Genomic DNA, 14387 nt, shown 5'->3' with positions numbered 1-14387 from the left:
CCCAATCAGTCAGTAATGGACCATCACAAAACAACCCAATCAGTCAGTAATGGGACCTTCAGGGAACATAATCCAATCAGTCCGTAACAGACCCTCAAAGAACATAACCCAATCAGTCAGTAATAGACCCTCACAGAACTAATCAGTCAGTAATGGACCATCATTAAACAACCCAATCAGTGAGTAATGGACCATCACAAAACAACCCAATCAGTCAGTAATGGGACCATCAGGGAACATAATCCAATAAGTCTGTAACAGACCCTCAAAGAACATAACCCAATCAGTCAGTAATGGGACCATCAGGGAACATAATCCAATAAGTCTGTAACAGACCCTCAAAGAACATAACCCAATCAGTCAGTAATAGACCCTTACAAAACCTAACCCAATCAGTCTGTAATGGACCCTCACAGAACCCAACCCAATCAGTCAGCAATGGACACTCAATGAATATAACCTAATCTGTCAGTAATGGATCCTGACAGAACAACCAAAATCAGTCTGTAATGGACCCTCAGTGAACGTAACCCAATCAATCAGTAATGGACCCTCAATGAATATAGTCAGTCAGTAAAGGATCCTGACGGAACATACAATAACCAGTTAGACTCTCAGAGAACATTACCCAAAACAATCAGTAATAGACCCTAACAGGACATGCTCGACTGAACCCAATCAGTCAATAATGGACCCCCAGAATAAAAGACAACTAGTCTGTAATGGCCCATCACAGAACAACCCAATTAGTTAGCAATGGACCCTCAATGAATATAACCCATCCAGTCAATATTGGATTTTGACAGAACATGCCACAATCAGTCAGCAATTGCCTCTTACAGAACATACCCCAATGATGTACCCTGACAGAACATACACCAATGATGTACCCTGACAGAACATACACCAATGATGTACCCTGACAGAACATATCCCAATGATGTACCCTGACAGAACATACACCAATGATGTACCCTGACAGAACATACCCCAATGATGTACCATGACAGAACATACACCAATGATGTACCCTGACAGAACATACCCCAATGATGTGCCCTGACAGAACATACCCCAATGATGTACCCTGACAGAACACACACCAATGATGTACCCTGACCGAACATATCCCAATGATGTACCCTGACAGAACATACACCAATGATGTACCCTGACAGAACATACACCAATGATGTACCCTGACAGAAGATAACGCAAATAACCAATAATCAACCCTGACAGTATATAATCCAACAAGTCATTAATGTACCAGACATAAACCAATTAATTGTAAAATGTATGAAAGCTCATCACTAGAAACCTGCTTTAAAGAGTTAACATCTGTCTCTCAAGCCATTTACCCTCATATAGACAGTCCTTGTAAAAGCAGTTCTCTCAAACTGACTTCAGTCCATTCAATACTCTTTCAATAGCACTAGAAAACAATATATCAGCAACTGAATCACGTCCCTGGCCTCAAATGGGGAGCAGACTGTTATCATTTTGAAATGATTCCCTCTATTGAAAAAATGCAACCTTTAAACTGAAACCTGTTTCAAATGTGCTGTTTTGTTCACTTTAGCAAGTGAGTTGACGACATTTTCAGATTGTATTTCAAAATCTGAATTGGGATATGGCCCTGTGTAGGGTATCTTCTTTCCAGTTGGACGTTGAATGGATTTCGTGACTCTGTGGTCACTATACATTGAAAGGCACCCATCGTAAGAGTAAGGCTGTTGTAAATCATTGTTTCCTGGTAAAGTTTCCAATCTGGACCTCATACCATTTCAGATACATAATCATCTCCAGCTTCCCTTCTCCTTCCCCATTACCAGAACAATTTAAAAGTAGTATTGGTTCTTAAATGTATGCAATCACTAATGCAAATTGCTTCGGACAAAGGTGAATGCCACTGTAAATGTGTTAAAGATGAATGTAAAATGAAAATGATTTCCCTTTTTCTGTGGGATATCCATCTCTTTTCAGTGCTAAACACAAAGTAATTTAGATTGCATATGACCTCAAATAACAGAGTATGTCTAAAGAATGTTGTGTTAAAGATTTGATAATATACCATATCCCAATATATTCAGCATTATAGTTGTGTGATTGTCAATCCTGTATGTTCCAGACTATTGATATTACTGTTAAGGAGATTCTTTGATTTTTTTTTTTTTACTTGTTTGTCTCCACAGTGTTTGTGACAAGGCTTTTTGCATATTCATGATTCAGCATTGGCACACATGTAGGGCTCAGACAGCGCAGCAAAGTCTTATGAATGTTTATGCATTATGCTAATCAGCATTTCTATTAACTATGTCAGTATCACCACAAATTATGCTGTGTCACACAATTGTGTTGTTTGCTGAAATCAAATTAGAATACTGTTTTCCTGGGGTGGGGAATAGAATATAACAATGGATATTGTTTCTGTCCTCTTGTTCAGACGTGAAACCATTTTTAAACGTGATCCCTGATCCAACACTTCACTATTAGAACAAGTGCTGCATAGAGAGACCATAATGGGATTGTAGAACAAAGTGTCACAGGGGGCCGTGTCATTATTAAGCAGTTATATAAGCTCATTTGGTGTCTCTGTGTGTGTACGTGTCTGTGTTGGTGCATGTTTGTCTGTCACAGTATGCTTGTGTTATGTGACATTTAAAAATCAGATTTTCAAAAGTGACATGGCCCTGGATTCAAAAAGTCAGACTCACAAGGGACTCAGCTTCAGTCTTATCCATGGCCCCACCAGACCGGCACTGTCATCCAGAGCTTGTTTGTTGTTGTCTTCTTGACTCATTTATAGTAGGCCAACATAAACAGATTACATACAACCGCCACCTTCAACTTTGAAATTAGCATTCAGAACTGCATACATTTTCCTTCCCCAACAAAACTGTGCTGCTGTCATATAGGAGGAACCAGAATAGACATATTCATTCAGTTGTTCCCCAGATAACACTGTTCAGAACCCTTTTTTGTACAGGGGTGACGTTTGATGCCATTAGTTAGGAGAACAGATCAGATACTGCAATGACTTTAAATCCCTGTAGATTAATGACTCCGAGGCAGGTAGTAGTTGTCATGGACCCATCACTCAGGATCTAGGGCTGCAACAACTAATCAGTTCAAATTCATAACCACAACAATAAAAAAAAGAATTGGTACCGGATTTAATTATCAATTAGTGGGATCTGCATGAGACGCAGCAAAAAAAATTTTGACCAATAATGAGATTCATCCACATATCATACAGCACCACTAAATCGGTTGGCTACTTGAGTTCATGGAATTAGTTAACAGTCGAGCAGTTCATGCTAGCGAAGTGTTTAAGTAAAACATGTTTTATAGTGGATTAACATTACGTTTGCATTAGCACCACTTAACTGGTGGGCGCAAGGAGCTGGCTTACCGTCTAGCACGATAAGAAAACACTACGATTGTGATGGATCATACCATTAGTGTCTCAGGAACTTTGAGCAAAATGCATTGCCAGTCAAACCCAAACTCAATTTAATTAAATATAAGGATGTTTTCTGTGTGCTACAGACTCTCATGGCCTGTTCTTTTGGAGTTCGGCAGAAACTGTGTTCTGCCTCTGAGAAATACAGAGTTGTCCATCTTTTTTCAAAATCTATGAGTACTGATGATGTTGTAAAACTTAACAAAAAAGGATGGACCACTCTGTTTTCTTAGAGGCACTCCAACTAAACGTTAGCAAATATCTAAATATAATGCTTTAAGTTGAGGAATGAAGTTAGCTATAATAAATTTTTTAAAGCTGCCTGTCAAAAGATTCTCAACAATGTCTTTCCTTTATTTATTCTTCATCATGTTAAATTCCAACACGTATACTTTTTTGTGGTATTTTAGCATCTGATTTTACATTGTTTTCTCTTTTATTCATCAAAACAGTTTCATAATAGTACATTTGAAATTAAAGATTATAACGGTTCTGTAAAGCATATGTTGCTGTACAGTATGCATATGAATATCATTTATTTATTATATATTTAATTACTGCCATTTTAAGTTGTTTTAAAGAGACCATTGTGCAAGATTTTTGTGTATATATACATAATAAATAAAACCTTTGCATTTAATCATATCTTGTTATCAGATTAATCGCTTAATCTCAGTTGTAATCGACGGGGCCCAGTTTCCCGATAACGTGGCACTTACGACAGTGTAACGATGCACGTAGCCTCAAGATGGACTTTGTTACTATAGACTTTAGGCCTGTTTCCCAAACCATCAGGTACGTCGCTCTTTATAACGTGCATCGTAAGTGCCACATTAAGGTCGTTTGGAATGGAATTAGGCTATGAATACCCTTTAAAATATAGAATACATGCGATAGAATACATTTCTCTCGAAATATAAAAAATATTTTGATAGAGCTTGATTACTTATCAGAAGCATAATATAGCTAGCGATGTATTCTACTACTACTTAGGCATCAATAGGAAAATGTAAAACTCAAATTAGTAGTGAATTTTAGGGTGGACGAAACAAATCCAACAAATGGGGTGGATTTAAGCCAATCAACCTACGGTAATATATCACGTGACATCAAATGATCAGTTCTCCGGTAGCTAAAATCTATGTTAAGTCACATAGCAATCAACACATGATTGGTTAACTGTGAACATAAAAAATAGTTGGAAAAATCCATTCTAATAGTTTGAAATAAAAATGGAACGCAAGAGAAAACAAGCATTCAGATCACTGTTCTTCTTGACGCGGTAGGGAGTCACCAGCACCGATCGGTCCAAGATAGTAGCTAATCAGTAGCCTACGATGCGGGGATTCAGACTTGTGAACGTTCATTTTGAACACTTTCTCAATTATTTATTGTTTTACATATTTTTCTTTATCCTCAGTTGACAGTTGCATTCAGTTACATTCACAACGACTCATGCATTTACTATATAATTTGTCTATATAAATTAGTCTAAAATAAAACTGTTTTTGATATTTGTATTGCCTTAATATTAACTGTTTGCGACCACTCCTTGCTTGTTGAGGGAGGCGCTATTTCACAAAAAACGCAAAGTGTCTGTTAGGATGGACTAAGGAGTGGTCCGGAGTATTTGTTAATTAACGTGCAATGTAACATGTCACTTAGGTAATTATGCTTTCGGGAAACGCACTGATAAAATCTTACGATCGTCTTAGTGCTTTGGGAAATTGCTGTCATGGGAGGCTCTCAGTGCATACTGTCTACAGGAAAATGATACTATACACTTAAATGATCACAAAACATGTTTAGCTACTAATTACATATTGTGTTTTTCGAAGTATCTGCATTATTATCCATTGGGCATATATCATATATCAGAGTCTCGACTATATATATATAAAACAAATATTCCCCCTGAAGTGTCCTATAAAGTGCTGAGGAAGCACTTACTGAAATATTGATTGGATTGGAAGCAACACATACCAATAAATATCCACCACAGGGAGAGGAGGAATGAAAACAATGAAAAATCTTGTTTAAGGGGAGGGGAAAAGTGAAACTGATCCCTCTGGCTGGTCTTTTGGGACACCCCATCACTCCAGCTGACCTCAATCAGGGGCAGCAGGTAGCCTAGTGGTTAAATCATCTGACCAGTAAATGAAAGGATACTGGATCAAATTCCTGTGTGCTGGTGAAAGATTTGTTGTTCTGTCCCTTAGCAGTTCACCTTAAGTGCTCCCCTGGTTGTTGTGTTAAATGTCCTCTGTCTGGTAAAATAAGGATATAAGTAAACTGAAAGTCTTTCTATAGTCAGGCCCTATCAACAAACAGTTCACAACACTTTGGTCCTCTGTTTACTGAATAAGGCGTTAATCCCTGTGATGATGTCATTAGTTAGGTGTTCATAACTCATTATGGAAGAACAGCATGTGTTGTCCCAGCAGGACTTTGTTGGAACTGGACTCTTGCCACCGGGCTCAATATTATGGCTGATAAAAGACAGAACATTTGGGTTGAGAGTAGGATGTATGCCAGCAGGATCTGTACAGTGTGGGACCGTAGCTTGGTACTGCTTCAGGGTGAAGAACGGGCTCTGCTGCTGCAAAACTGACAAATACCAGATATGCTACTGCTTTAGGCGAGGCTACATCTCTAGTCTCCAGCTGCCAGTGCAAAGACATACAGTGTAGCCTACATTTGGCAATACTAGCCTCATGTACTCACCATTCATGCTATAGAGCTGCCAGAAACACATTTGCTGAGGCTTATTTTAGGGTATGTATGGAAGGAGTAAAAGGTAAGAACAAACATGAATGTATTCACACACAAGCAGCTTATGAAAATTTGCTGGCAAACCTGCCGGCACTGCTCTTTCATTATCTCTGTTATACAGCCACCTAGAATGTGGAATATGAATGCTAGGATCAGTGTGTTGCTAGCTGACAGAGGATTACAGATATAAACGTACCCCTGCATGTGTTGCTGTGAAGCTGCCAAAGGAATGCCAAAGAAAAAGAAGTTCATAAAGCTAATACCTCCAAGGCAAACATTTGGGAATTGATGTGGTCGATCTAATCCAAAACCCATGGAGTGAGGTTTTCACAGATTTGACCCACTTAAAGATCTAGGGTCCCCCAATGCAGATCTGATTCGCTGCAAAAAGTGCAAGTATCATACAGTATTTGATCATCAACCCCTTTGTAATGCCCTCTGCAGGTACTGCAGAAGTAGTAGTGTCCTGAAGTTTAGGGCAACTACCCGATCTTCCTGAGGTTGGGATAAGTTAATTATGAGGTTGTCAATAAGATAAGTCTGAGGTTGGTATGAAGGTGAAGTAAGGTATGGTAATTGTGAGTTTGTTAGAAAGCAGAGGTACGTGTGAGGTTGTCATGAAGATGAGGCTAGATAATTGTGTGGTTGTCAGGAAGGTGAGGTAATATAAGTGATGTTGTCAGGAAGGTGAGGCAATGAGTGTGGTTGTCAGGAAGGTGAGGCTAGATAATTGTGTGGTTGTCAGGAAGGTGAGGTAATATAAGTGATGTTGTCAGGAAGGTGAGGCAATGAGTGTGGTTGTCAGGAAGGTGAGGCTAGATAATTGTGTGGTTGTCAGGAAGGTGAGGCAATGAGTGTGGTTGTCAGGAAGGTGAGGCTAGATAATTGTGTGGTTGTCAGGAAGGTGAGGTAATATAAGTGATGTTGTCAAGAAGGTGAGGCTAGATAATTGTGTGGTTGTCAGGAAGGTGAGGCAATGAGTGTGGTTGTCAGGAAGGTGAGGCTAGATAATTGTTTGGTTTTCAGGAAGGTGAGGTAACATATAATCACTCACCCACCTTCAGTAGGAACACCAGCACATGACTGCAATTGGTTTAGTTGTTGTTTGACCAAACATTAGAATAGGGAAGACACATAATATAATTAACTTTGACAGTTGTATGATGTTGCTGCTAGATGAGGTGGTTCCAGCATCTCAAAAACAGCTGACCTCCTGGGATGTTCGCAAACTAAAGTCTCTTTAGTTTACAGAGAATGGTGTGATAAACAAAAACACAGTGAGCAGCAGTTCTGTGGGAAAAACAGCTTGTTAATAAGCAAAATCAGAACAGAATGGCCAGACTTGTTCAAGCTAACTGAAAGGCCCCAAATATTCAAATAATCACTCTTTGCAACAGAGGTGATCAGAAGGGCATCCCTAATGGCACAACACTTCATACATTAAAGCGGATGGGGGGAAAAGGGCTAGCTACCTGACAGATAGATGTGCCTAATGAAGTGCTCGGTGAGTGTAAGCACGAGGTTGTCAATAGGGTGAGATAAGGTAAGTGTGAGTACACCAGCAAGGTGAGGTAAATGTGTGATAAGAATTTGAGGTAAGTGTGAGGTTGTCAGAAAGGTGAGGTTTTCAGGAAGGTGAAGTTTTCAGGAGGGTGGTCTAACAGGACCTGCCTGTCTGAGGATTACTACACTTTTTAATGGTGTAGGTTAATCACATGTGAGCTGATGATAAGCAGTGATGAAGACAGCATTACTGAGACTGCTAATCCTGAGGGGAGAAAATCCACAGTATGCACGGTGAGGAAAGCTGTCAAAAGTCACAGTGACAGCTGTATAGAGACTATATTTTAAGATGCACTGTGGGATCTTAAGCAGAACGAATCCATATTATAGTTTTTTTCTGAATCTGATATTAACCATATTATATCATTTGAACACCAGAAAGAAAAATCATACAAAATGGGTGATATATTACTGGGACCTGTATTGGCTGGTGACTACTACTTTCACATCTACTTGTTGAAATTGGTATACATATCCACAGTGCATTATTAAAGTATAAGGCTTGTGAAGCCCTACGGGTCAATGTGCATGACAGAAGTTGCATGAAATAGAACATGGAACAGGCCTATGCCTTGGAATAGGTCTGTCATATACAATTGACTAGTATCACTATATTTTGACAGACAGATATAGATGAATCAAACAAAAATTATATCAGTAATGTTGCAGGACACATGACAGCACAAAACAAATGGCCCATTGGTTTCAGTAACTGAGTTGCATGAGGTGAAGCTGTATAAATGCTGCTGTTCATTCAGCAAGTCAGGCAGTTTGCATCTCCAGAGACCTGATCCAGGAGTCATCTTAATGAGTCCCACTGTGGCCTACACTACACTTCGCCTCCTCTCCTCTGTGTTTCATTCCCCTGAAGATGATTGATTCACGACCTTCTTCTCTTCACTGCACAGGCTTCGTTATCTCCCTCTCTGGCTCATTACTACTAGTCTACAGGTCAGTCAAAGATATTGCCCGCTCCACTTCGAATCAGCGCAGGCAGTGCAGCTGCCGCTGCTGGATTCAGCAGTGTTGAAGAACTCAGCACAGGGAATTTAATCAATTATTTGAAAGCTCTCGTGACAACAACATAAAAACCTGCCAGTGTCGACTGTGTGGATTGCTAATGGCTCTGGCTATTGTGTTTTTATTAGAATTATATATTTTCCAGATGCAGTCATTCTGACTGAAATGAGACTTCAGTCTGCTATCCCAGCTCAAAGTGCTATTCTGGGAGGGCTTGGGGGGAAAATGAAGTGTGTTCTATCACATGTTCTTGCTAGTGGAGGAACCAGCTTCAGCTCAGGATAGAGAAGTTAATGTGATAATAAACTTTCTTAATTTTCTTGTTGATCTTAAATGGCTACAAGGTCTTACATTTCACATATATGAGAGGAAGTTATTACTTTAAGCCCCATGGTCTTTAGCTTTAGAGTCAGTTTAACATTTGCCTAATGCTCATTAATCCCATGAGGGGTGTTCAAAAGCACCATTTTTAAATGCTTAGCATAGGTTATAGATCACAAACACTGGAGATGTCCTCGCATTTCTGACTGGAACCATAATCAATGATCTGTTTGTCAGTCCTGATGTACCATTCACCTGCTACCAGCCATTAGGTCACTGTAAGGTTCCTTTTCCCACTGTACAGAGCAGATGCCTCTTAATTCATGGCTGATTTTTCTGTGTTGTCAAAAGAAAATGTGTTAGGTGTGAATGTCAGTTAAATGAAAAAGTGTATACCAAAAACAAGATTGTTCCACAATCAAATTAATTAATCTTTACCATTATTTGCTTCCTATGCAATTGCTTAATTTTCATTGATGTATTTTTAATTATACATTTTCGTATTGCTGAAATAATGCATTTGGTTTGCATTTGTGAACTGTATTTGCACCTTATTATTTGTTACACAAGGTTAGAACAACTTTGCTTCATTTTTCCAAATGCTTCATTTGTTGTTCATCTTTTTTTCCATTGTTTTATTTTTCCATTGTTTCTTTATTCATGGTTCTTCCTAATGAACGTGTTAATTTCCTCTACCACAGAGTGAAACCTCTCATTGATTTTCCACCAGAGATAAACCATCCATTTTCTTCTCATAATAGGGACGTGACTGATGGCTCCTCTGAGATGTCACCTTAGTCAAATCCCCTCTCCTCCACCCACTGTATTTCACTCTGCCAAATCAACAGGATTGTTTAGCAGCCAGACACCCATCCAAAGAGGACATTCATATTGCATGCATTCAGGGAACTGTACGCTCTCTTCAGAAAGAACAATTACTACTGCTACCGCTGATATGTGAATAGTCTCAAGGCTAAATAAAGCATTTTGTTTTGTACACTTTATTTCTTCTTTGTTTCTAAATCAAAGACAATCGAATCACTTTACATCTAACGATCAGACTGAATAAAAACTCAGTGAGTTAGAACAGAAAAATCCTATCCTGAATTCATGAAATTCGAAGTGATGTGCCAGAGATTACATTGGTAGTAATACATTGAAACATTTAATAGCTTGTCTTTTATTAGATGCATCTTTTTCTCCCTTGCATTCCTCACTGCTGTGCATCCTTTCAAAATAGGCTCACATTGAGTTGTCTCACAGAGTTTTCTCCAAGCTGTCTCAGATTCATCTCACCTAGTCTCAGAGTAGTCTAACATAGTTGACTCAACGAGTCTCACAGAGTTGTCTCACAGAGCAGACAAAGATTTCAGCTACAATGTCAGTACAGGGCTGGCTGACTCACTGTTAAGTGAAAAGAAACAAGCATTCTAGAATACTGAAGAGAAAGCTATTTTGAGTGGGTGAATGGGAATTCATTCAGTTACTCTCAAGGTTCAATGGAATACAAATTACAATGTTCCCTAAAGCTGTTAATCAAAGTCATTATAACGTTGAGCCCAAACTGCCCAATTAAGATAATTACTGGTGTATTCGATAAACACATGAAGAATTGCATGCTGCTACTCTGCCTAATGTGTGCATGGATTGGAAGCATTGATTTGTTTGGTCTGCACCTTGATTGGGACTCTTGATCTCTTCCGATTCCTGCAATTTGTTAATGACAAGGAACATTCTAGGTAACTCGAGCACAATGCCAAGCTACATTCTAGATACCTCTAACAAAATGCCAGACGTGGTCCTATTTAACCTCAGCCAAATGGAGTATTGATACACTCATGTTCAGCCAAGTGGACTTTGAAACAACAGCAGCTATGTGAGGGATTCATTTTTCAGCTGCAACAATAGTACATTTACTGAAAAATTTACGCATTGCAGTGGTCCTTCTTGCAGTTGATACAACACACGAACATTGTAGTAATAATATACTATAGGCCCATGTCATGGTGCTGCTATTCTGTTGTTAATATATATATGGAACTTATACTATAACCCCAATGTGTACTGCAGCAGCAGTGTGCTCTATCTTTTTGACAGGGGTTGTTGTGTGTTTCTTGTGTAGGGTAGGAGCTGCCATGCCATTTGGCTGTCTGACACCTGGGGAGAAGAAGGATTATAACAATCCCTCAGAGGTCACCGATAAATATGACCTTGGACAAATTGTGAAATCGTAAGTATTTCTTTACAATGCTCAGCACGTCTATTCCTACATTCTGTATTCAGAAACCATGACTAGATAGTGAAAGCATATATTTCTATTAAATTGATGCATCAGTTATAAAAATAAATAAAAAAATCTGTGTGGTTCTTATTTAGGGAGGAGTTCTGTGAGATCTTCAGAGCGAAGGACAAAAACACACTCAAAATGTTCACCTGTAAAAAGTTTCTGAAAAAGGATGGGAGGAAAGTGAGAAAAGCTGCCAAGAATGAGATCCTGATCTTGAAAATGTGAGTGAAATTAAGTTTTTCATGCATGAATGAAATCCCCAACCTGGTCTCATTGGAATACATAAAGTATTATACAAAAATATTTGACAGTCTAAATTTGTAAGATATATTATGTCAGGTGAAGTAACGTTAGAGTAATAATCCGTAAGAAAAAAGAATGATTGGCAGGCAGTGCTTCAAACCTGCGTCTTTCAGCTCCACAGACAGGTGCACTACCCACAGCTCCAAATAGGGAGATGCTGTAAGGGGCGGCGAGTAGTGAAGTTACATAGGGCAGATCAATATGTTACATGTCATTTTCTTTCTAACCATAACCCAAACCTTAACTCTAACCTAAACCCCAGTGCTGTGATAACTAACTTTAACCCCAGTGGATTGATCCCTAGCCAAACTGTAAAGATTTTTGTTTTATAAGCTTACCCCAAATATTAACCCAAACCTTAACCCTAGTTCTGTGATACCTAACGCTAACTGTAACGTTAGTTACGGTTCATTACATATTGTAGCGACTTTGGTAAGGCCATTACTCGTCCACTGAAACCGGTTGTCCCTGTATGGAGCAGTGGGTAGGATGTCTACCGGCAGAGCTAGATGTTGCCGGTTTAAGACACAGCTTGGATGTTTTATGTAATATATATGGCACGTTTTAATAACACTCATAAAATATGTTACGTTATAGCCAAGTGGTAATGTATTAAATGTTTTGGTAGCATATTGTAATGTAACCTAACGTAACATATCATACAAAATCAGATGCCAGAGATATACATATAATAGTTTACGTAATCCAGTGAGATCAGGTTGGAAATTCCACTGGAAAACGTTGGATTATTATTAGGGCTCTCAAAATTAACGCATTAAGGCATGCGATTTATGAAACATGCTTAACGCCGTTAATTTTTTTGTCTATATGACTGAATATATGACTGATCTTGAAAAGAACTGTCTTTAATTTTAGGATAGTGATCATATGAAGCCATTTATTATCACATAGTTGTTTGGCTCCTTTTTAAATCATAATGATAACAGAAATCACCCAAATGGCCCTGATCAAAGGTTTACATACCCTTGAATGTTGGGCATTGTTACAGACACAAAAGGTGACACACACAGGTGAAAATTAAAGGTGAATTTCCCACACCTGTGGCTTTTAAAATTGCAATTAGTGTGTATAGTGTGTTTAAATAATCAATGAGTTTGTTAACGGTCACGTGGATGCACTGACCAGGCTAGATACTGAGCCATGGGGAGCAGAAAAGAACTGTCAAAAGACCTGTGTAACAAGGTAATGGATCTTTATAAAGATGGAAAAGGATATAAAAAGATATCCAAAGCCTTGCAAATGCCATTCAGTACTGTTCAATCACATATTTAGAAGTGGAAGATTTGAGGATATCTTGATACCAAGCCAGGTACAGGTAGGAATTGTAACATTTCAGCCAAAACTGCCAGAAGAATTGTTTGGGATACAAAGAAAAACCCACGGGTAACCTCAGGAGAAATACAGGCTGCTCTGGAAAAAGATGGTGTAGTTGTTTCAAGGAGCACAATACGACGATACTTGAACAAAAATGAGCTGCATGGTCGAGTTGCCAGAAAGAAGCCTTTACTGCGCCAATGCCACAAAAAAGTTTGGTTACAATATGCCCGACAACACCTTGACAGACTCACAGCTTCAGGCACATTTTCTTTTGGATTGACAAGACCAAAATAGAGCTTTATGGTCACAACCCATCAACAAGGCCTATAGAGAACAGAATACCATCCCCACTGTGAAGCATGGTGGTGGCTCACTGATGTTTTGGGGGTGTGTCAGCTCTAAAGGCAAGGGGAATCTTGTGAAAATGTATGGCAAGATGAATGCAGCATGCTATCAGAAAATACTGGCAGACATCTTGCATTCTTCTGCATGTAAGCTGCACATGGGACTCTTGGACTTTCCAGAACGACAATGACACTAAGCAAAAGGCCAAGTTGACCTTCAATGGTTACAGGTGAAGGTTCTGGAGTGAAGGTTCTGGAGTGACCATCACAGTCTCCTGACCTTAATATCATCGAGCCACTCTGGGGAGATCTCAAACGTGCGGTTCATGCAAGACGACCAAAGACTTTGCATAACCAGGAGGCATTAGTTTGACCTTTTGTTTTTCTACATATTTTGAGACAAAAGTTAGAGTTAAAAGACCAAACAGAGCTACAGTGTTGGTAATGGCAATGTGCAGCTTTTGTGATTGGACAATAAACATTCTATGCTTTTGTTCTTGGTGCTAGCCCACTTCAAAATGTGGAAGTTTAGGCGTGTTCACACTGCACTTTAGCCTAGGGTTAAGAGGCTCCTAAGCCCAGGGCTAAGGGGTGTTCACACTTGCATATTTTGAAGTGGGCCAGCACCACCCTTAGTCTTAGCCTCACCCTTGCTCTGGAGCAGGGTTAGCACCAACAGAGCAGGGTTAGCACTGACGGAGCAGGGTTAGCACCGACGGAGCAGGGTTAGCACCGACGGAGCAGGGTTAGCACCGACGGAGCAGGGTTAGCACCGACGGAGCATGGTTAGCACCGACGGAGCAGGGTTAGCACCGACGGAGCATGGTTAGGACCGACGGAGCAGGGTTAAGACCAACGGAGCAGGGTTAGGACCGACGGAGCAGGGTTAGGACCGAAACGGGGTCAAGAACAAAAGCAAAGAACGTTTATTATCCAATCACAAAACCTTTTACTTAATTTACCTACGCTGTTG

At 39.5% G+C, this 14387-nt stretch overlaps 1 protein-coding gene across 4 annotated transcripts in view; it reads left to right on the top strand.

Moving 5' to 3' along the window:
- camkva (CaM kinase-like vesicle-associated a) overlaps positions 1-14387 on the top strand; it is a 42517-nt gene that overhangs the window by 17994 nt on the left and 10136 nt on the right. For 3 of the 4 annotated variants that reach the window (XM_020055229.3, XM_010901857.4, XM_020055228.3), the window contains 2 exons: positions 11265-11372; positions 11519-11650. In XM_020055229.3, the coding sequence (XP_019910788.1) occupies positions 11278-11372; positions 11519-11650 (227 nt within the window). In that variant the 5' untranslated portion in view covers positions 11265-11277. Of the gene's footprint in view, positions 1-11239; positions 11373-11518; positions 11651-14387 lie in introns of those variants that run through there. The other variant, XM_020055230.3, reaches the window with a different exon arrangement.

The sequence above is a fragment of the Esox lucius genome, chromosome 17 (genome assembly GCF_011004845.1).
Source record: "Esox lucius isolate fEsoLuc1 chromosome 17, fEsoLuc1.pri, whole genome shotgun sequence".
Taxonomy (NCBI): Eukaryota; Metazoa; Chordata; class Actinopteri; order Esociformes; family Esocidae; genus Esox; species Esox lucius.
This window is presented reverse-complemented; position numbering and strand designations above follow the sequence as displayed.